Source organism: Pseudophryne corroboree, chromosome 3 (assembly GCF_028390025.1).
Source record: "Pseudophryne corroboree isolate aPseCor3 chromosome 3, aPseCor3.hap2, whole genome shotgun sequence".
Lineage (NCBI taxonomy): Eukaryota > Metazoa > Chordata > Amphibia > Anura > Myobatrachidae > Pseudophryne > Pseudophryne corroboree.
In genome coordinates, this window is record NC_086446.1 from 714,555,929 (window position 1) to 714,580,773 (window position 24,845).

The 24,845-nt window shown below is 43.6% G+C and overlaps 1 protein-coding gene across 1 annotated transcript in view; it reads right to left on the minus strand.

Moving 5' to 3' along the window:
* Positions 1 to 24,845, minus strand: part of CPXM2 (carboxypeptidase X, M14 family member 2) — a 224,261-nt gene that overhangs the window by 14,592 nt on the left and 184,824 nt on the right. Inside the window, exons 11-14 of the mRNA XM_063962140.1 lie at positions 24,484 to 24,663; positions 21,288 to 21,585; positions 18,891 to 19,030; positions 17,491 to 17,590 (exon numbers count right to left, since the gene is read on the minus strand). Coding sequence (XP_063818210.1) covers positions 17,491 to 17,590; positions 18,891 to 19,030; positions 21,288 to 21,585; positions 24,484 to 24,663 — 718 coding nt within the window. The remainder of the gene's footprint in view (positions 1 to 17,490; positions 17,591 to 18,890; positions 19,031 to 21,287; positions 21,586 to 24,483; positions 24,664 to 24,845) is intronic.

Genomic DNA, 24,845 nt, shown 5'->3' on the forward strand with positions numbered 1-24,845 from the left:
CCTGCACCTCCCAGGGCCGTGTCTACTCTATTATTATAACAATCATCCAAATTATCATGTTCCCTTTAATCTCCCCAATCTCATGTCTCTCAATCTCCCCCATATCATGTTCCTCCAATCTCCCTCATATCATATCCCCTCAATCTAGACCATATCATGTCCCCCCAATCTCCCCCAAATCATGTTCCCACAATCTATCCCATATCATGTACCACCAATCTCCCCCATATCATGTACCACCAATCTCCCCCATATCATGTACCACCAATCTCCCCCATATCATGTACCCCCAATCTCCCCCAAATCATGTCTCCCTAATCTCCCTCATATCATGTACCCCAAATTTTCTCCTAAATTATGTCCCACCCAATCTCCCCATCATAATATCTCCCATCAGACCTCCCAAATCCTTCTCTTTACAATCCTAGGATCAAATTATGCTACACAGTACTGCCACCCTATTCATATTATGCTAAATAGAACCAGACGGTGTATTTAATATAGCACATGTACAACTTACTGCACTGCTCCTTCTTAAGCTCATAGGGGGTGGAGACAATTAGGATGTAACATGAAGGGGAGGTGGCAGTTATTGAGTGACTCGCTCACTGTGACAATCTCTTCGGAATGCCAGCAGCAATGGTCGTTTTCCTGACAAGCACTGAGACAGTTTCCACAATTAGGGGGTGTCTGGGCAAAGCCTGGACCCTACGTGCACAGATAGCAGGGCACATTCCTATATAGCTGCTTTTCAGACCAGTGATGATACGGAATTAAAGCTCCACTTGTATATGTCATGTCATAGAGAGTACAGGTCCCACTCACAAATGATCACAGCAGTCTACAGCCGTGGTCCATAACATGCTCTAGTGCTGTGCTTTAACAATGATTGCAGGTCAGATCTTTGGAGTCTCTCCAGAGTTATCCACTACTAAGCTTGCACCCAACGGGCCATCAGCTGTGACAATCTGCTCACCGGAGCTGTTTTTCTAGTTTACATTTTTAAATACACATTTATTTTAATACTCTTTAGGGTTTAGGGGTTGGGGTCCAGCTAATGCAGTTGTTACTTTGGAGGTTTTACTGGGAGTAGAAGGCTACCGTTAAGGTAGACCCACACCAAATCCTATCCTTATGGCAATGAAAGTGTTTACATTTTTTTATTCAAGCAACAAATTTAAACCAGCATCAGCTGTGATACATCTGGCAGGACCGAATTTCACCACACTTGGCTATGTATAAGTTACTTGAGAGAATGCACTACAGTAAGTAAATCAGGAGGAATCAAGCGTCACACAACAGCAGGTCCCTTCATAAATGCCACAATTACCTACACAACTGTGTTTCTGCAAACTGGGCTTGGGTTTTTAACACCTCACGCCTCCTCTGAGAATCCCATGCTTCACTACGGTCTCCTTCCATTCCATATGTGATATTCCTGGATTTCAATGGAGTTATTTATTTATTTATTACCAGTTATTTATATAGCGCACACATATTCCGCAGCACTTTACAGAGAGAATATTTGGCCATTCGCATCAGTCCCTGCCCCAGTGGAGCTTACAATCTAGATTCCCTATCACATGTACACACACATATTACACACTAGGGTTCATTTTTGTTGGGAGCCAATTAATCTACCAGTATATTTTGGGATTGTGGGAAGAAACCGGAGTACCCGGAGGAAACCCACTCAAGTACGGGTAGAATATACAAACTCCGCACAGTTAGGGCCATGGTAGGAATGGAACCCATGACCTCAATGCTGTGAGGCAGTAATGCTAACCATTACACCATCCGTACTGTCCTACGGATGGTGTAATGGTTAGCATTACTGCTTTTCCAAAAAGGAAATGTGGAGGTATTACCCATATCAACCAATCAGATTCTAGCTACCTTTTACTAGAATGCACTAGAAAAATTATAGCTAGGATCTGAATGGTTGTTGTGGGCAACAGTTCCACTTTTCCTTTTTGGGAATTTTAGTAACTGTACTCCAAAGTCTCAAAGTCACCGCTGAACTCTCTATCTTTTCTTCTACACTACTCTCACGTTGTTGTTTTCTGTCTGCCGTGACAACGATTACAAAGCTCTCCCTAGAAATGTTACAAGGTGAGTCCACAACCTTTCTTTACACTGAAATTATGCTCACCTTCAGTGTTACAGTGAATAAAAAGCAGCTGCTATTGCCTTATCAGGTTTAGACCAAGTATTTACCTTACATTATGGTTTCTGATCCAAAGAGCTTTGTATAAGAGGCCCAGTGTACAGGACAGAAGGTTACAACAATAGGAGATATCTGGAAAAATACACAACGTTTGTGTGGTCTGCAAATGTTAGTTCTTGTCATTCTGTAATTTTCTAGTCACATGACCAAGATAAGTCACATGACCAAGATAAGAAGTGCTGAATGATTTTCATTCGCAGGAGGTGCATTGTCGCATTATCATACAGCAGCCTGACCCTGCTGATGCTGAAGGGGTTATACACAAGAAGGGGCTTCACTAGCGGAGTGCTATACAGGAAGGCCTCTGTGCCAGAGGTGGGAGACTATGAATATAGCTTTCCATAAGGCAAAGCCATTAAAATGTGAGATATTTCCAAAGAACTGTTAACTTCACTTATAATAGTCAGACGTTCACATGGCACCAGAGGCAGAGCTGGGATTTATCTGTGTATCCTAGCAAATATTAACGGGTGCAGCATGGCAACTGAGGTGCATTGCTAGAGCAAGAGGCACGGGCCAGGAAATTTGGGAATGGGAGAGGGAGCTAGAAAAGAGGTCAGTCAGCCTGTAACTGGGGAAGGTGCACAGTGGTAAGAACATACAAGGCAGGACTGACATTGCACAATCTTATGCCGGGGAAGACAGAAAAGGAAAAGGCATTCCTAGAGAGATCTCAGCAGGCTGTGTGGGATGTAGTCATGTGACCGGCGGTCAGGGGACCGACGGTCACATAACCTCCCCCTACATTCCGCTCTCTCACAATCCTGATGGTCGGCATGCCGACCAACAGGGAGTATTTCCACTCATGGGTGTCCACGACACCCATAGAGTGGGAATAAAACCCGTGGCGAGCGAGCACGCAAGGGGCTTGCTGCACTCACCCCCGCCGGGATCCCTGCGTCGGTATGCTGACCATACCAGGCTGTGTTTATGTACAATACTTACATTACATACATTACAAGATGTCATTGAGCAATTTACCAGTAAGCATGGGGCATCATACCAATTTTAGATTATGTCACGTACTGTTAGTTACTACGTGTTGCCTTATATTCTGTTATATGTGGTCTGAAATACATACATTGGGGTTGATTCTAAGTTGGGTGCAAACAAACAAGCAAGTAAGTTTTCACCTGGGGCAAACCATGTTGCAATGCAAGGGGTACAAATATGTATTTTATTTTTGACATGCAGGGTAAATACTGGCTGCTTCTGCCTGCAGCCCACAAATGCTGGACAGCTTTATTTTTACATTGCAATTTCCATTTGAATTTGGACATGTTCATTTCACATCCAGGGGTGCAGCCAGAACTTTGTGGGCCCCATAGGAACATTATTAAGGGGCCCTGTCCCAATGCTTCTAGAGAGACACCTCTCTGTAGCAGTTGCTCATTTTATGCCCCATAGTAGCGCTCTAGTCCACATTATATTAGTGCAAATTATGCAACATAGTACCCCTAAGTCACATTATGACATACAGTAAATTGTCCCCAGTTCATATTATGCCACACTATAGTGCCTCCACTTCATACTGTGCCACATTACAGTGCCCCCAGTTCATATTATGTCACGTTACAGTGCCCCAGTTCATATTGGGCCACATTACAGTGCCCCCAGTTCATATTGTGCCACATTACAGTGCCCCCAGTTCATGTTATGTCACATTACAGTACCCCCAGTTCATATTATGTCACGTTACAGTGCCCCAGTTCATATTGTGCCACATTACAGTGCCCCCAGTTCATATTATGTCACGTTACAGTGCCCCAGTTCATATTGTGCCACATTACAGTGCCCCCAGTTCATATTGTGCCACATTACAGTGTGCCAGTTCATATTATGTAACTTTACAATGCCTTCTAGTTCATTTTATATCACATTACAATGAGCAGGTCCAGGAACATAACAAGATGTACTGCAGGTCCCAATGCAATAGTTTGTAAGGGTCCCTACGTACCACCCAATGGTGACAAATGTATATAACACATTTAACTATGAAAGGGAAAGTGGGCCCCTGTCTGCTCTGGGTCCCATAGCACCTATAATGGCTACACCCTTGCTCACATCTAAATCTCTGTACACATCTTGCATCTGCCCCACCTGCAGTGCAACTTGGTTTTACCAAGGTGCCCAGTTACTTGCTCTTATTTAGCTTTCCTCCCAATTCAGAATCAGATTCATTGTGTCAGGGCATGTAAAATGAAATAAATGTACACCTGCATAAACTGAGATCCATTTAAAGCACGTATCATTAATATCTACACAGTTCCCGGCTCTCTATAACAGGCTATAAGGAGAGTATTTGAAGCAGTGCAATTATGGCTGATTGTGTGATTCATTGTATTTGCCATGATGAGACCTATTAAGCCTCTATTCAATTACAAATGGAGCTCTAGTTCAATTGATTTGCAGTAGGTAGTTTAGTGGTATATGAGGATAAATGAAGGGTGGAGTAACAGAAACAGGTTACTGTGGATGAGATACATTACTGGCAGGAGAGTCTGAGGCGTGGTGCTGCCATGTGACTGCCTGGGACTCTTTCCAGCTGACCTCCAATCCAGTACCTCAGCCAAACTCAGAGCAGATCCACATAACTAATCATGGTCACTGCTCCCTAATACCCCTTTCACACCGCAAACCCGGGTCCGACCCGGATTCGACCCAGGTCAGAGCCTTTTACATTGCACTATTGACCAGGGTTATTCCAAGGTTATTGCAGGGTTGGTGCCTTTTTACTCAACCCAGGTCGCAGTGGCGTAACTACTGCCCCCGCATCCCTCACGGTGGCTTGGGGGCGCAGGGCTGCGGGGGCGCCACTGATTTAGCGCAGATTGACATGCGGACGAGCGTCCGCATGTCAATCTGTGGTCTCCTCTCCCTGCGGTCTCCTCCTTCCCTCCGCTGCTGTAAGGAGGGACACAGAGGACACAGCGCGCGCCTCTCCTGTGTCCCTCCTGGGTCTCCGGCGGGCCTAATAAATGAAGTGCCGTTCGTGAGCTCTGATTGGCTCACGAACCGGCACTTCCTTTGACAGGACCGCCGGAGACCCAGGAGGGACACAGGGGAAGCGCGCACTGTGCCCTCTGTGTCCCTCCATCACAAAACAGCGGGGGAGCGCGGGGGGGAGGGAGAGCACTGGGGGAGCATATGCGGCACAGGGGAAGGGGGGCTTATGTGGCACTGAGGGGGCATATGTGGCACTGGGGGGGGGGGTATATGTGTACCTGGCACATGGGGGGAAGGGGGCTGTATTTGGTACTGGGGGCATGTGAGTACCTGGCACTGTGGGGGAATATCTGGCACTGTGGGCATATGTGGCACTGGGGGGGTATATGTGTACCTGGCACATGGGGGGGGCTATATTTGGCACTGGGGGCATGTGAGTACCTGGCACTGTGCATTGTGGTATAATGTCTCGGGCATTGCAGTGTGGCATAATGTATAACGGGCATTGCGGTGTGTGGCATAGGGTATAACAGGCATTGCGGTATGTGTCACAGGCATTACGGTGTATGGTATACTATATCACTGGCATTGTGATATGTGGTATAATGTCTCAGGGTCATTGCAGTGTGTGGCATAATGTATCACGGACATTGCGGTGTGTGTCATAATGTGTCAGGCATTACGGTGTGTTGTATACTATATCACGAGCATTGTGGTATGTGGTATAATGTCTCAGGGTCATTGCAGTGTGTGTCATAATGTGTCACAGACATTGTATGTGCTATAATGTATCGGGGCATTGCAGTGTGTAGCATAATGTATAACGGGCATTGCGACTCCTGTCATAATGTGTCACAGGCATTACGGTGTGTGGCATAATGTGTCAGACATTACGGTGTGTGGTATACTATATCACGGGCATTGTGATATGTGGTATAATGTCTCAGGGTCATTGCAGTGTGTGGCATAATGTATCACGGACATTGCGGTGTGTGTCATAATGTGTCAGGCATTACGGTGTGTTGTATACTATATCACAAGCATTGTGGTATGTGGTATAATGTCTCAGGGTCATTGCGGTGTGTGTCATAATGTGTCACAGACATTGTATGTGCTATAATGTATCAGGGGCATTGCAGTGTGTAGCATAATGTATAACGGGCATTGCGATTCCTGTCATAATGTGTCACAGGCATTACGGTGTATGGCATAATGTGTCGGGGGCATTACGGTGTGTGCATTATTGTGTGTGGCATAATGTCTAAGGGCCATTGCAGTATGTGGCATAATGTATAGTGGGCATTACTATAAGGAGGAAAAATGACAAATAATGTAAGGGGCATGAATCAGGATTAATTTTCTTTCCTGTGGTGGCTAACGTCTGGGCATGCAGGTTGCAAAACTGGGGTATAAGGTAGTCTTTTCCTACAATGCCACGCCCCTTTATGTAAAGCCACGCCCATTACAATGAAGCCACACCCTTTTTTTGCGGCGCACGCATGTTTGTCCCTTTACTAGTGCCAATTATGGGGGATGGGGGATGGGGGGGGGGGGCGAAGAATTTTTTGCTTGGGGGAGAAAAATCTCTAGTTACGCCACTGCCAGGTCGCCCATGTTTAAACAGTGTGATGTCATTTTAAAAGGACTTTCCTGGCTCACAATGATGAGGTTACTATACAGTAAAGAAAAGGAGGGTGCTGGGGAATGCTCACAGTGCAGCAATCATGGCCGACAGAGCACATGTTACAGCACAGAGTCTTGAATTTAAAAGTGTTTGCTCCTCCAAAGTCTGCAGTGTAGTACAGAAAAAAAAAACACATGCAGTGGCATATCTATAGTGGGTGCAGTGGGTGCGGTGCACACGGGCCCCTGGGTCCAGAGGGGGCCCACACCACACATACTGCACCCATTTCATCTATACTTATCTTTCTGGTGTCCATCGGCGTCTCCGCGTGTGGGCCCTCTCCTCGTCCGTAGCCAGCAGCGCAGTTAGTGCTCTGAGCACTAGAGAGAGTCTAAAGCGCTTGTGTAGGTCTCCGGAAAAATGCCCGCTCCGCCATTTTCCCAGACACCTGCCCAAGCACTGTTGTCTCTACCACTGTGCCAGAGTCTCTCTAGTGCTCAGAGCACTAACTGCGCTGCGTGCTACAGAGGAGGAGGGGACCCACACCCGGAGACTGCACACGGGTCTCCCCCTCCACATGTGCTCTGTGTGCAGGCCTCAGTCAGCCGATACTATTTTCTCACACCCTGATTAAATATCCCGGGTCTGTAGCTTTTACAAGCACAATAACCTGGGTCCGACCCGGTATTTCAACCCGGGTTAAAAGAAGGGTTGATCCGGGGTATTGACTGTCGAAGTCAAAAATATTACATAGAAAGAACATACGAACTCTACACACATATAAGTCGCTATACTTGCAAATACGCACAGTGAGCACAGCAATATATGGTAACACACGCATTTACATGGACATGCCACAGAGATGGATTCAACACTTATTTCATACAGTACATAATTATAATAATATCAAGCGCCAGACATCATGATGATTTAAAATGATATAATGAAGTAATGTCATGTATGTGTATTATTTGAACGAAGCAAGATACACCTGTCATATTTAGTATTTAAGCAACCAGATTAATGTGTAGATTCATTTGATACTTGTTATTAAGTTGTAGGACATTGCAACAAATAGTTATGATTAAATGTATGAAAGCTAAAATCACTCTTATTAGTACAATGGACAGGAAACTCAGGCCAGCCCTTTGGATGTCTTCAAGGCTGAACCTGTTTAACATACGAACAAATCAGTGACTCATCATGAATGAGAAAGTTCCCTCCCCCAAACTAGATAACACATTGCTGATCACACAGTTCTCAGTTGCTGTTTTGTCTCAGACGATGATGGAGATGCTGTCTGCCCAGTTCCTGCATGATTTTACAGAGAGAGAGAGTGATATGGAGAGAATTTTATACGAGAAAGATATGGTGATGTATTTGCTGGCCTGTAACTGTATGTATTAACTGCTTACTGTATGAGTTGTAACCATGTAACTATAGGTATACTGTACATTGTAATATATTGAATCCATATCCTTTTAATAACAAATATATACATCAATGAGCTTTGGAACTCAGATAATGTGTGGGTGTATTGCTTTCTCTTAGGGGATGCAGTGTTTTGCTATGTATAGCGCACATTCATGGCACATGGTAATTAGAGGTGCAGGCGTTTACAATATATATTAGAGCGGGCATTTTAAATATTTGTTAGAAAGCAATTTGGTATTTACAGATGAGGGCTCTTTCGGGATATCATGGTCTTAATGATGCACTGTACATTATAAACACGACGCTGTGGTCGATCAGCTTGTGGTGGACGCATCCTGACACTGAGAAAATCATATCCGTGTGTATTGTTGTGTTATCAGTAAGCCAATGATATGAAATTTCAAGGGACAATGTGTTTCTCATAATATTTAAGATGCTAAAATGTATTTTTATTGTTGCAAAACAAAGTTCAAATAAGTCATATTGTGCTTGATTCAGATTGGATTGTTTATCTGTTAAGTAGACTTAAAAGTACATTTAAAAGTTGCTGCATAGCCTTGATATAGTTTTTTTTTAAACTCAGGCCTAAAATAACATCTGGTGCTTGTATAATGTGTGATTTCTTTGTGACAAAGAAAGCCGCATGGTCTGTCCTCCATTTTGGACTAACAACGTGGCCTGTCCACCATTTTGTGTAAACCTCATGGATGTGGAAGGGGGAGGAGCAGTGGCCATTTTAGGAAGGTCATTTTCTAAATAGCTGATTTTCAGTCTGCTCAGAACAATCAGTTTCCCTTGTCACATCAAGCACCATTTATGAGTTACCAATGCATTTATTTAACCCATGCCATAGTCAATTACAAATAGTTTCAATTGGGCCTAGTGAGAGTAAATGGTGAGATAAATGCTTGGCTTGGTGTAAGAAATTGCACACAAACAAAGAAAAGAAAAAAAAACTTTTTTTTTCTTTTTCTTTCCCAGGATTTAGTTAACTCTCTGTTTGCTATAAGATAGGCATTGAAATGCTAATTAACTGGTTCAACCACTAGTACAGGCAGGCAAAACATCTTTGATATGCAAATTAGAAGCACTGAATGGGTAAATGAGTCACATAGAAGGCTAGTGAATGATAGATATATATATATATATATATATAATATTGTAATTATGTGTATATTTATATCAGTGTATGTTCTGCAAGATAGCTATCGAATCTGAATCATATCATTTAAATTATAGATTATTGCAGTCATTATAGATCTGTGTGAAATCGGATACATTTGTTGCTATATAGGTAAATTTGAAATAACAGTGTTTAAGGAAGTAAATATAAAGCACAACATGCAAGTCTGGCCCGGTCGTTAAAGGTTTATACAGGAAAAAAACTGGGTGTTGTGTTAAGTGAGCGATTATAGTTAGTGTTGCTCACATTTATAGAGACTGTGTGGTTTGTTGAATTGCGTACGCACATTGGTACACGTGGTACGGAACGTGAGGACAGCATACAAAAATGTGCACGTGGCGCAAGGCCGCACACGTGGCATAGGGGTACGCATGGTTGCGTAATTACGCAAGCTTGCGTAGGGTTGTGTGCGCATAATAGAACCACATGATATTTGTTCAATTAAGGTGGGATAGTAGACATTTAATACAATAGCACATAACTATACGATTTCGAAAGCAGGTTACTCTAAATTTAGTTTCAAAACTGTATAGCCTCTGGGGGTAAAGCTGCCAATCAGAATGAGTGAAAATTTTCTGTACAGAAAAACAAAGCATATTTGAGTGAGTGAAAGCGGAGTGAGTGGAGCTGAACCCAGGAACTAAGTGGTCGAAGTGGCTGAAGTGGTAACACTGGGTTAGTAGAGGCCGGTGGCGTAGGGTTCGCTACCTTGCGTGATTAGAACTAAGTGGTCTAAGTGTCCCATACAACTAAGTAATCTGGAGTGGTCTAGGTCAGGTGGTCTACAGCAATTGTAGGGCATATAGATAACTAGTATTTATAGGCTGTGCTATTGCATCGCATGTCCGTTTGTTCTGCACAGCACAACGTGATACATTGTGTCATATGCGCTGTGGAAAAGCATATGCAGACGTGATTGTATAGACAAAGGGGTTTTTCTTTGATAATGTCGGGAAATCTCCCTGGTGGGCTTCCACTGGAAAGGGTGAAGGATAGTTATCTAATGTCTCTGTTTTTCACCCTACAAACAATTCCAGTTGAAAGATACCGAAAAGGAATTTTTCGCTGCCTCTCTCAGGAAAATATTCCAACAGAACCTCCACTGAAAGAAATTACGGTGCTGTAAGGTCTGATAGGAGCCCTAAGTTGGGTACATCGCCTTCGCTATCGACAGTGTATGGTAGTACCGGCCAACGTGGGTGAGAGTGGGTGGAAGCGCTCGGAGAACTTTCACCGTCGCCTTATATTGAGTATTTTGGTATTTGTGGGAATAGCCGAGAAGGCAAGACCCACAAATTATGGGAGCCAGTTGCTCAACTAAGGGACGTATGGTAGCCAGGGTTCAGGCAGAAGAGTTGGGGCCGAGAAGGTCAAACTTAAAACCGAGAAGGTTTATTATGTGTGGAAAATATGGTCCACACGCTGAAGTTTTTTGCAATGAATGGTTACGTATGACTGACAAAGATAGGGTACCATTCCCTAGGGTGGGCAGCTTTGAACCAAAGGTACTGCAGAATGTAGGTATTAAAATATGTCTGATAAAATCCAGAAAACAAAGGGTCAGACATACAAATTGTTTAAACCTGTGGCAGCAAGAGGGGTTGGTGAATTTGATCCTAAGGTATTGCAGGTGGTATGTCTAACCAAAGTCATATAAGACAAGAATGGAAATATAAGAACTGTTTGAACTTGTAGCAACAATAAACAAGTAGGAAGAAAAAAAGAGAATGCAAGTACACCGCCATATGTAGATGTGGAAACAGTTACGGCCAGCATACAAACTATAGAAAATAATAAAAATATGAAAAATATGACTGTAACCTATATATGTACTAATTAATGTTGAAGTTTTATTTAGGAGGAGAAGGTGACCTAATTGTTTTCAGCCATTTCTCATGCACCCAGAGGAGTATCCAACCGGTAAAAGAAGAGCAGTAGCCTGCGGGGGAAGTGGCTGAGACCAGTGGAACAGGTAAGTTTGGTATCATTTGTGTACATATATAGTAAACCCCCCCCCCCCCAAAAAAAAAAAATCAAGAAAGTAACGTCAGAAATGGAGAAAAAACCTGTCCGCACATTAGTATTTGCCAGTAGGAAAGCGGACAGAGACAAGGTAACCCCCGAGTATTTCTTTCAGTTACCATATAAGAAGTATTCATTCCTAGTAATGCCCCTAGTCAAGATGAGCTTGGAAATGTTTGTTGGACCATGTACAGACCCTTAATACGGGATGAGAAGGATTGAATGAATACTTCGCATGACCTAGAAGCTTGTTAAACTAAACTTCTTCTTTTTTTTGTCTTTTGCAGTAATAGAAAACTCTCCATCTGGATAAGATCACTGGTAAACACTAATTCGGCAAATGGGAGGTGGCTGTCTCTGTGCTAATGGACTGGCTCAATAAGGCATTGAGGGTCAGGGTGCAGACTTCTTTGCAAAATTCAAAATTGGAAAGGGGTCACAGTAGCTAATCTTAGAGAGTGTGCTATTGAACATCACAAGAATAGTGCTAGGCACAGAGAACAACAGGTGGAGAGGTTGAGGACGGTAATATACTGGCACATACAGGAAAGACCCATCATTCCAAACCCCAGATCCCTAATGGTCAATAATATGTTACACTTGTAGGAAGGAAGGGCATTTTGCCAGAGATTGTAGGAGTAGTAGAACACATAGTCAATATAGACCCCCTAGACAGAAAACACAAGCCACATTATTAAACATATAGACGGGACCAAGGGACATATAGTAAGGAATCACGAGCCATATAGAAAACACAGATTCGGGCAATGGGAGTAACAGGAACGGTGCAACAATACCCTTTGAGTAGACCTGCAGAGATTACGATAGGGCCCTTGCAAACCAAACATTCTTTTCTGCTGGCTGCATCGGCTCCGACTAATCTACTCGGCAGAGACTTATTGTGTAAAATGCGGTGTGTCATATATTGTACTCCTGAGGGTGTCTTCTTGGATATACCTGAGAACCATGCTCAAGAAGTACAAGATATACTAGAGACCCCTCAAAGGCTAATGGCGCATTCTACTGTTCTAGGTGCATGTCCATCACAGGTAGAGGAAATTATCTCACAGATACCGGGTTCCCTATAAACTTAGGATGGACAGGACACTGGATTGATGGCTGGGATAGTCCCAATAGCGATACGATAAACACAGAATTTTTTTAAGGGGAGTAGACCAAGTAGAGAATCACTTCCCCGTAGTGCCCAATCCAGTTGTCAAATTTTTATAAAATCTTCACCTCTACAAACTCATCTGTCACCAACCTCTATTCTCTACAGTTTCCTCTTCATCTTTTGCGTTCACACAGGGTGGTACAATACATGGACCCAAGTACAGTTCAAACTCCACATGCCTAGGTCCTTCAGAGTTCTGCTCAAACCCAGTATATCTCAACAGCACGATAACACCAGTATTACTGCAGTGTGCCTTGTCATGCACAAAGGGTGGAGAATGGGAATACTGGTGAAGGGAAATTTTGTATAGACACTGATATGCCTGTTGGTGAATGGCAAACCTGACATTTTCTTTTTCATTTTCTTCTTCCTTCTCTCCTCTAGAGATGTTTCTTTTTTCTTTTCTTTTTTTTGAGTTATGCTCATGGTACTCTACATTGCAAACACACGATAGTAAATTAAAATGAAACATTTGTGTTCCCTACAGGAAAAGGCAGTCTGGACGACAAAGGGGTATGGCCAGGAGTCCTCAGGACTGTGGACAGGTGGACATGGTAAGCCAGTAGCCCCCAGAGCATACCTTCCAAGTCTAGCTGAGTTGGCACACGGTCTGACTCATTTAGGCAAAGAGGGTATGTTCAGGCTGATAAGAGCCTACTGGTGTGCGCCAGGATTCTATTCTCATGCAGGTAAGAGAGCAATGACCTGTCTTACTTGCTTGAGGAAGAATATTGGTAAGGCAATACCAACAGAGCCATCCCATATCCCTCCTGCAGATGGATCTTTTCAGGAAATACAAATCGACTTCGTACAGTTAACACCCTTTAGGAATTATTGTTATGTATTGGTGTGCACTGATGTTTTCTCAAACTGGGTAGAGGCATTTCCTGCCGCCACGGACGCTGCTGTGTTTACCGCAAAGAAAAATTGCGCAGAAATTTGTGTGTAGATAATGGTACCCCTAGAAGTAGGAGCAAAGCTTGAAATTGTACTATTGTGATCATAGATACTGCCACTAGTATCATGTAGCATCGGAACCACTCCCAGATCTTCACTCAACGAATCACCCTCTTTGAAGTTTGTTTTTGTTTTGGTATTTGTGTCTTTTTGGGTTGTTTTTGGAAGACAACCTCATGTCATGATTGATCCGCACAATGATCAGAAATACACCAATGAGGTGACAGTACAGTACCTTATTGAGATGAGCCAACATTTGAGAACTTGACAAAAGAACTTGAAACTGTTGATTGCTGGTATGCCAAATACTAACTGTCTTGATTGTGAACCAAGAGACTGTGTGATTGTTCTTACGCTCAGGTTGCCTAATAGACAGGTGGGAAGGACCATACCAAGTTTTGTTGACAGAACTATCCCAGTGAAAGTAGTCGAGAGAGAGACTTGGGTCCACGATTCGCATTGCAGGAAAGTCGGTAGTCCGGAAGGAACTCGTAAATGGAGTGAGATTGCAAAAGTATCACCAGAGACTCTGTTCCGTGAAGACTGAGAGGCGGCACTGTTGAACACTACCTGAGCATACTAAAGGATTGCAGAAAGACCAGTCATTGTAATTGATTTGTTATGAACAAGAGTTGTTTTGTTCTATTTCTCTTTTCTCTCTTTCCCGCTGACAAACATTTTTTTCCAGGACATTCCATTTTTGCGAGGTTTTTTTTATGAGGTGTCGAGTGTGGGACTGGAACTGGTTCTGGAAGGAGTGATTTCCTTATAGGATCCCAGGATTAGCCGATCAGTTTGTTAAAGTCAGAGAAAAATCAAAGGTCTAGTAGTTATGAAGTTCGGAGGTAATCAGGAACAATCAGACAATGGCTATTCACACATTGCAGATAAAGAGCTCATTCATATATATGTGGAAGAAAGGTTTATGAGTGGCTCTCTCCGAACTCCGAAGGTTTATGTTATTTAGGAAGGACACTACTTATAACCCTTGTTCAATTATTAAACAGACCTAGCATACGTTCCAGAAATGGAAACAATGTTCAGAAAATGATAGGAATATGTAGATCATGAAAATTGTATATGTCACTTTCACGATTTGTTTGTGTCTTCTTCATCTACCCAGCAGAACCTCAATCGAATCCAAACATCAGTGTACAAAGACGTAGGTACATGTATGTGTGAAATGTTCGTCGCAGATCACACATTATAGGCCAAAGCACTGTCCCAGCATACTCTATAGGTTGAATGTTGTCCCACACCCAACCAGTGGTCCCGTGACCGCCGAGTGCATATAGTGGATGTCTCGTCCTCCTCCCTGTCTTCCCCAAATATAGTCAAGTGTCTGATTTGCGAAATGAATACATACTTGTGTCTAGGTCACTGATTATTGTATGAAATATTTTTTTTCTTATGTTAATAATTGATGGCAGTTATTGTTTACTGCCAAAGGGTGGACTGTCGAAGTAAAAAATATTACATAGAAAGAACATACAAACTCTACACACATATAAGTCACTATACTTGCAAATACGCACAGCGAGCACAGCAATATATGGTAACACACGCATTTACACGGACATGCCACAGAGATGGATTTGACACTTATTTCATACAGTACATAATTATAATAATATCAAGCGCCAGACATCATGATGATTTAAAATGATATAATGAAGTAATGTCATGTATGTGTATTATTTGAACGACGCAAGATACACCTGTCATATTTAGTATTTAAGCAACCAGATTAATGTGTAGATTCATTTGATACTAGTTATTAAGTTGTAGGACATTGGAACAAATAGTTATGATTAAATGTATGAAAGCTAAAATCACTCTTATTAGTACAATGGACAGGAAACTCAGGCCAGCCCTTTGGATGTCTTCAAGGCTGAACCTGTTTAGCATACGAACAAACCAGTGACTCATCATGAATGAGAAAGTTCCCTCCCCCAAACTAGATAACACATTGCTGATCACACAGTTCTCAGTTGCTGTTTTGTCTCAGACAATGATGGAGATGCTGTCTGCCCAGTTCCTGCATGATTTTACAGAGAGAGAGAGAGTGATATGGAGAGACTTTTATACGAGAAAGATATGGTGATGTATTTGCTGACCTGTAACTGTATGTAACTGTATATAACTGTATGTATTAACTGCTTACTGTATGAGTTGTAACCATGTAACTATAGGTATACTGTACATTGTAATATATTGAATCCATATCCTTTTAATAACAAATATATACATCAATGAGCTTTGGAACTCAGATAATGTGTGGGTGTATTGCTTTCTCTTAGGGGATGCAGTGTTTTGCTATGTATAGCGCACATTCATGGCACATGGTAATTAGAGGTGCAGGCGTTTACAATATATATTACAGCGGGCATTTTAAATATTTGTTAGAAAGCAATTTGGTATTCACATGACATTGGTTCTTTCACGCCGCACCTCAACCCGTGTCGATACGGCAATAACCCGGGTCATTTTGGCGATGTGAAAGGGGTATGGAAATTATATTACCTGCTATATCCCAAAGATCTCATACACATGCTACACTGGTACTAAACTTGCAAATGTATCAGTCTCCCTTTCATTACTTCCAGCCAAAAAACTTTAAAAGTATGGGACTTCGAGCTACAGACAGCATTTTCATAACAGTACAGCAACAGACAAGTTTCCACCCAAATAATACTGTAACACTATAGATACCTGGAAGCTGCAGATGCAAAACATATCACAAAACTGTGCTGCTGATAATAATGTAAAAAAAAGCTGTCATGTTTTTTTTCATAATATTCTCTGCAAATTTACATAAAGTCCTTTAAATTGCATTAGTATGGGTCCTGCAGTAACTACCCCGGGGGTGTGACTGATAATTTGTGGAGGCATTGGATTGGAGGTTTCTTAGTTATCCATGTTTGATCCCCAAGGCCAGGTTGTCTGGTGCATGTGTAAGTGCAGAGCTAGTGTGGGTTCAGAGGCAGAATGATCCCTATGGCCACATGCATTTTCAATAAGGTTTCTCCTGGCCACTTACAGTATATGGAACACTGAGGTTAACAAACTGCGATCCAACCGGAATTTTTACTGAAAAGATGCGGGAGTATGCGCAGCGCTCGTCCTGCGCATGCGCCCACATTTTCTGTGGGGGGTCCGAAGAAAATGCAATCTCATCTGCTGTCAATCAGGCAGAGGTGGTCGCAGGGTGGGGGTCAACGCTCCATTTCCAGGGAGGAGACGGAGCATTGTGGGGGTGGGGCTACCCGAATGTTGGGCGGTGCGTCGAACGAACGGGGGCGTGTCGGGGCGTGGTCGCGGCGGCTGCGAAAGGTAAGATGCGCCGGCACGAGGCATCCTTAGTTTCTGCTCACAAGCAGAAATTGCGAAGCGATTGCAATTTCTGCTTGTTGAAGGGGGGAGGCGCTGGTCAGTATGCTGGGCGGCCTTGCCCAGCGATGGGCGGCCCCCAGTATGCAACCTGATTAGCAGAATTTGCTATCCTTACTGAATTAGCCCCACAATACACAAACAATCCTGCAAAATATCAGTGTCTTTTCGTTAACAAGTAGATCTTACTAACTTTGGGGCTCATTTACATTTGGATGTAAGTCATTTTCATGACACGCCTCTCCGATGTACATTACATGTCCATGCATATAGGGGTTACTTTCACACTCTCCCTGAAATGTTTTTTTTCAAAAGTAGGTAAGTATGGTTAAACCCCATCTCTTGCTGACACTGTTCTCAGGTGTTGAGTCATGTGGGACACAGAGTTCCCTGTAGCCTGCGGTAAGTAAGCTGCTTGCATGAAACTCTGGTCCTGGTTCAAAGAATGGGGTTCCAAAGCTCCTCTAGAACAAGTGCCATTCTCCAGCCTCTGGGTACAAAGCAAACCCATCTTCCATAAACCAGCTACTGACCTGTACGTATGTCATGACTGATTCCTTCCACAGATATAATGGCATTTCCAATCCCTCGTCCATATATATCTCTCACCATACCCTTAATTCCACGGTGAACCTAGGATACATAAATGAATGGTTGACATTCTCTCCAGTGTTCAAAGCAGTGAAAGGGGGGCACTAGGCTTAAAGAACAAAATTGCCTTATATAAAAGAACAACAAGTACTGTACATTGGCATTTGGTTTAGATACCATCTGTGAAAAAATATCCAGATTTTAGGACATTTGAATCCTAAACTGTCTAATAGAAGCACAATGATGGGCAGTGGCTGCAAAGGCAAATAAACTCCTGGAGAGCATCAAATGGGATTAAATAAATGTACATGATGGAAACTAAAGGCCAGTACTGACGAGGACATTTCCCCAGAGATGTGTGCTGAGCGATCCAGCACAGACCACTCAGCACACATCTCTCCCCCCGCTCGGCACAGCGCGATGTGTGCTGAGCGAGGGGGGGCGGGCACTCATTTCACCCAGCGGTGAAATGAGCGACCTGCTAGATTGTCCCTGCATGCAGGCCAATCTACCACCGGCGATAGCGACGCACGGGGCCGCGCATCGCTATCGCTGTAGGCGATACACACAGAGAGATCAGTGCTTAACTTCTAAGCAATCTAGTCAGATTGCTTAGAATTTAAGCACTGATCTCTTCGTGTGTACCCCCCCTTAAGGCAATAACTAGGGCGAGCAATACCTGATGCTTAGTGATAGAGAGGGGGAAGCTGAGACAGGCAGCGCGGAGAAGAGAGAAAGAGAGAGTGTCGACTCTTAGAACCAAAACAGTCTTCATGTATGTCTAATCCAAGAACTGTGTACAAAAGAAAAAAGAGAGTAATAAGCAGCTGCAATGAGCAGAAAACAATTAGTGGGAGAATGAAGTGGAAGAGTGTGGAGCCTGTCGGAGAGGGCTCTTCTGATCCCTCTCCAACAAAGCTTTCTCCTAAGTAAGACATGCTAATGCCATTTTCATATGGTGTTAGCTGTCATGGTCAAACTCAAAAAAGCCAAGGTTTTTGGAGCTTGATAAAGTAGTCAGGGCCACAGTCCCTATTGAAAATGATTGGTTTTCTGCATTAGTTTTCCTAACAAAGGCCATGGGCCAGATGTAATGAAATCTGAGTTGGCCAGAGATGCGGGTTCATTTTTTTTTTTAAAGCGGCAATCGTTTACAAGGCATGGTTCCACACCTCCGGCCAACTTGGACTCTACATTAAATCCGGCCCCATATCTCTGGTACTGTATCTCCAGCATTATGTTTACGGTAGCCCTGGAACTAAAATATGCCTAACCCATGTGGCAGCGGAGTGGCCCCTAATCTTTATCCAACCGTTACAGCAATAAAGGACAAGACACTAACCTGCTCCATAAAGACAATTAAGGATTCTCTATTATTCTCCCACTGTTCCGCCAGTTCCTTCCCATGAGGAAACTTGTCACAGTCCAGATATATGGAGATCTCAAAGCAATTGGTGTGCAAGTAGCTAAAATCATTAATGCCTGAAAACAGTAATAAAAACTACGTAAAAGGACAAAAAGCAAAATAAAAATTATAGTAATGAAACAAAGCTGTGGAGAAGACCACAAGTATCATTAAATAAAAATACAAGTCTATGTAGCTCTTAGCATGTCCTACAATGCACCACAGTGGAAAGTAACATAGAGGGGAGTGTATCAAGCCTTGGAGAGTGATAAAACTGTCCTTTTTCTAGCAGTCTTTGAAACAACAGTTATAAACTGATTGGCTGCTTTCATCAACTTTTCCACTTTATCACTCTCCAAGACTTGATACATATCCCCCTTAGTGAGAATGCAGCTGTCAATTCACTGAGAACCCATGACATCACTCTGATAGTCTCATGATATTCTCATTGAGTGCACAAGATGGTTGTCTCAGGTTCGGTACGGCATCCCGGTGGTCAGGATGCCAGCGGTCACATAACCGGCAGCAGCATCATGATAACTGAAGATTCCAACCTTGGAGTGGGTAAGTATTTTTACCTTTCCCTGTCCCCTACCCTAACTCTAACTCTCCGTGGGTGGCGGCTAGGGCTAGTCCTCCGAGGAGGGGGCGGCTAGAGCTAACCTGCAGAGGGGTAGCGGCTAGGGCTAACCACTCCCCTACTGCCTAACCCTAACACACCCTAGTGCCTAACCCTAACCCCTTCCACCCCCGATACCAGGCCCTAACCCTAAGGCGAACCCCGATACCAACCTTTGGTATGTCAACTGTCGGGTGTTCCAATGCCAGTCTCCTAAGTGATGTTGGGATTCCAGCGTTGGTCATGTGACCGCTGGCATCCTGACCAACAGGATGCTAAATGCATCTCGATGTCTTAACTATTTTTAGGTACTGGCTACACAGTAAATATTGCAGGACCATACAAAATAACAAGGCCTGCTTCAGGATTGTGGGGGTTAGAATCCATTACAAATTTGACTTTCATTTACAGTAATTCCTCTCCTTGTATACTCCCTATTATGGCAAAACAGTCCGCGCACTGTTGCAGAAAAAAAAAAGAAGCAGTTTCCTAGTTTCTCTGTAAATACCGCAGATATTTTATAGATGCAAACCTGGTACAGATGATGCTAAATTAAGTCCAGTCCAACTGTTGGCGTTTTTACTGAGTCTTTGTTGAATTGTTTGCATATGTTTTTAATACCAACTATTTATTATTGGACAATTAAATGTTAATAAGATGGTTTATGGACTGAAATTTCCATTTGGTCTGTTAATTGTTTGGATTCTAGAAGGTTAGTAATTTATGCTGGCTGGTTAGATGGACCCTTAAAGTACAACATTCCTTATTCTTGCTATATTTCTGTTACTATTGCCTACTTGTAGTAGTTGAAATTAATCATAAAGCCACCCATGAACTGGAAGATGTCTCAGATACTGTACTAATAAGGAGACTTAAGATGATAAATGAATAACTATTCCCCAGTTAAAGTATCTATAGATTGTATGAAGTTTACATTAGTATTATTATTATTATTATTATTATTATCATCATCATCAAACCTTGAAGATAAAGTGGAGACAACATCCTTTAGAGCATCCTCAGTGGAACACAGGTATATAGAGGGACGTTGATGCCATGGGGAATGAGGGAGATGTACTAAGCTAAAAAAAGTACTAAGAGTAAAAAAGTGGAGAGAGATAAAGTACCAGCCAATCAGCTCCTAACTGCCATGTTACAGGCTGTGTTTGAAAAAGACAGTTAGGTGCAGGTTGGTTGGTAGTTTCTCTCTCTCCACGTTATCACTCTTCAAGGTTTAGTACATTTCCCGCCATGGTGAGAAATTCATCTAGATGGCTCAAATCCAGGAGTAGCGGAACAAGAATAGGTTCTCAGCAACACTCTTGTAATAGGTATCGGAGGAGCCTAGGGACTGACAGTGCCAATGGTACCAAAGAAGGTAGAGGGGATGGTGAAGAAGTAGCCTCTTAGCCCAAATCTACCCTGATCCCAATGTCATCCACCTTGCTCCAAGCATAGTGACTGGAGATGAGTGATGTGTCTACATGTTAAAACCTCTTGCAGTCATTGTAGGATGGAAGCCAAAAGACTGGGAAGCAGTGGTGGGGATGTCTGAGGCATTACAGTAACAATAATCGGCATCAGGTGATGGTGCCATGAATCTATCTTGGTCATCATTTGATCTGACAAGTTTCTAGAATGTTCACACATTGCTGTTTTTCCTGTGATAGTAGTAATTTACTGCAAGGCATGTTGGAATCATGAGGAGAACTTACTGCCAGCCACTGTATGCCAAGAGGCCCCATTCACAGTGCCCTCCTCCTTATTAAAGTCCTCAGAGTGGCAGGATCTCCGGCTGGAATCAGTCATGTGTCGATGGGTGGAGGCATACGAATATGCTAGCCAGCGAAATACATGGTCATCGGGCGTTGCTGTATATTCCTGGGTCTTCCACAGTGAACGCACCATATCATAGGGATAAGACACCACCAGCTCTCCCCCTTGCAGATTTCCACCCAGGACAAAAGGAATCTTTTCCATCCACGAAATGAGAGCACGAGTTTCTATAGCGACCTGCAAGAGAACAAATATGTCTGACCCAACATATTGTAGACAGGATTTCATACAGAAACAAGCCATCTCTGTTACATAACTCTAGACGGCACCAGCTTGTACCTGAGTGTTCAGGTTCTAATGGACTATGCTGCTAGTCCAGACTGTTGGGAGTAAGGTCCACTGAGTCCACTTGCCTCTGATGCATATAGTAATGACAGAATGTATTTAATGAAAAAGAGGCAACGGAATGTGCTGGTGCTATATAGTAAGTAAGTAAATGTTAATAAGTCTGCTGGTGGTCAAGAGGTTTGGATATTGCACTCTTACAGTCCCCTTGATTACCAAATGTAGAAAATTGGGAGGTACTGTATGGTGCTATCAATTTACTGGGAAAAGCTTGCCAAAACACAAATGATGGTGGTATATGGCTAAATAGTTTTTAAGATATAAGAGTATAGAACACAATGGGACAATATACTAAGCCTTGAAGAGTGATAAAGTGGACAGAGATAAACTACCAATCAATCAGCTTCTAACTGTCATTTTTCAAACACAGCCTGTAACATGACAGTTAGGAGCTGACTGGCTGGTACTTTATCTTTGTCCGCTTTATCATTTTCCAGGGGTTAGTACATCTCCCCCAGTATCCCTAAATTCTCAAAAAGATGCAGGCCTTGATGAAACGTTAAGGTGAAAAAGGGCACACAAAAAAACCCAACAACAACAATAACAAATACAGAGAAGCACAAAAGCATGACAATAGCCTCAACAATAGCCTCAGCTCAACAGCAATGGGATAGCCCAACAAGTGATTGGTGGAGAGGAAGCGCAGAGAGGCTACAAAGTAGCTGCTGCTATTTTCTTCTTGCAAACACTACCTAAAGAAAGCAGTAAAATCCTGGGGCGGAACTTCAGATACATTATTCTACAATGGGTTATAGATTTACTAGTACCATGTTTACAACCTATACTGGGCTCTATAGATTTACTATATACTATGTATACAAGAAGGGGCATCTTAACGGGGTGTAGTCAGCATTCCAACAGTCAGGATGATGACAGTCACAATACCGACGCGGCATCTCGACTGTCAGAGTCCCGACACATTTGAAGTGTTAGCGTTAGATTTAGGCTGTGGGAGGGGGAGGTTAGAGTTAGGCTGCAGCAGGAAAGGGTTAGAGTTAGGCTGTGGGAGGGGCAGGTTAGAGTTAAGCTGCAGCAGGGAAGGGTTAGGGTTAGTTTGCGGGAGGGGGAGGTTAGAGTTAAGCTGCAGCAGGGAAGGGTTAGGGTTAGTCTGCGGGAGGGGGAGGTTAGAGTTAAGCTGCAGCAGGGAAGGGTTAGGGTTAGTCTGCGGGAGGGGGAGGTTAGAGTTAAGCTGCAGCAGGGAAGGGTTAGGGTTAGTCTGCGGGAGGGGGAGGTTAGAGTTAAGCTGCAGCAGGGAAGGGTTAGGGTTAGGCTGCAGCAGGGAAGGGCTAGGGTTAGGCTGCGGGAGGGGGAGGTTAGGTATACACTGCTTGAGGGGGAGGTTAGAGTTAGGCTGCAGGTGGGGAGGGTTAGGGATAGGCTGTGGGAGGGGGAGGTTAGAGTTAGGCTGCAGGAGGGTTAGGGTTAGGCTGCGGGAGGGGGAGGTTAGAGTTAGGCTGCAGGAGGGGAGGGGTGTAGTATGGTTTGCCTGCGCCGGGATCCCGACCGCCGGCATGCCGACAGCGGGGCGAGTGCAAATGAGCCCCTTGCGTGCTCGCTGTGCTCGCCACGCTGAGGCCACTCTATTTATTCTCCCTCCAGGGGGTCGCGGACCCCCAAGAGGGAAAATAGGTGTCGGTATGCCGGGTGTCGGGATACCGGCGCCGGTATACTGAGCGCTGGGATCACAAAAGCCGGCAAACTGTATACCACCCCGGAGGGGAGAGTTAGGGTTAGGCTGTGGGAGGGGAGAGTTAGGGTTAGGCTGTAGGAGGGGAGAGTTAGGGTTAGGCTGTGGGAGGGGAGAGTTAGGGTTAGGCTGCAGGAGTGGTGGTTAGGGTAAGGGTTACAGTACTTACCAAGAAGTGTTGGGATTAAGACAGTCGAGATGCCGCTGTCTGTATTTTGACCGTTGGCATCCTGACTGTGAGGATCTTGTACCCAACCCACCTTAACGTATAGGCACACTGGGCAGCTGCCAAAGGCCCCAGGATTCTAGGGGCCATAAAGCAAGGGAGGGCTGGGTCAGGGGGCATGATCCCCCTCCTCCCCGGGCAGCCAGGAAGTATTCTCTACCTGCCTCCCAGCCAGACAGTGAATGACTGTCAGCATGCCGAATGGTGGATGGCTGGAGCTATCCACCAATCAGAGTGCTGACAGCAATTACAGTAATTGTATGGATGCATGAGGTGAGACAGTGCAGGACCGCAGGAGGGGCAAATTATGTAGTATTTATTCCCATGAATAGGTGGGTAGAGGATCCAGTGCATTGCTTTGCCCAGGGCCTACAATGCTGTTATAATGGCCACGTATCCAAGCTATAGTATACTAAGCTGCAAAGAGAGGTGCTATCGGGTTAATGAAACTCCCAAATGCAAAAGCTTGGACTCACAGTGCAAACTCAGCGAGTTCTTCCAGTTGTGCTCTTTCCAATGTGTTGTGGTTTTGTTGTTGAATTTAATTATAAATTAACATTGGCCACCAGATTAACAAACTGAAATAAAGACTTAATCACACACTGAAGCAATTATGCAAAAAAAAATAATAATAAAATAAAAGCATTAAGTAAAAAAACAGCTTAAGGATTGTTTATTCAACAGTATAATTTAATAGAACTCACATAAATAAATGAGCAGTAAAACTACACTTATGGGAAAAATGTTTAGTCTTGGCAATATACAGGTCATGCAGTTTTGAGTTTCATTAGAGTACTTATAAAGGACTTTAGCTCACTGTGGCATTCTGGTACTGGTACCAGTCAGGGATGGGGATGTGGTTGTTAGGGACCCTGCGGAGATTCCGGGGACGATCGTCCGACTCCCACAGCAGCGTGTTCAAGTCTGGAAAGTTATTATTGATGTCAATTCCATCAGCAGTCCAGCGGCCTAGTGACCAGCCCCCTAATTCTGAGCCCTGCAAATCAAAGCACAGCAATCTTATCTATTGGTGTAATACTTAAAAGCGGTAAACAATCAACAGAGACACATACTGTAACACGTATTCTTAGCCAACGTCTGCAGATGTTCTCTGTGTAAAGTTCTGCAAGTTGTTTTGATTATGTCTCTATTGTTTAAGTTTCCACTGCTAGCTAATAA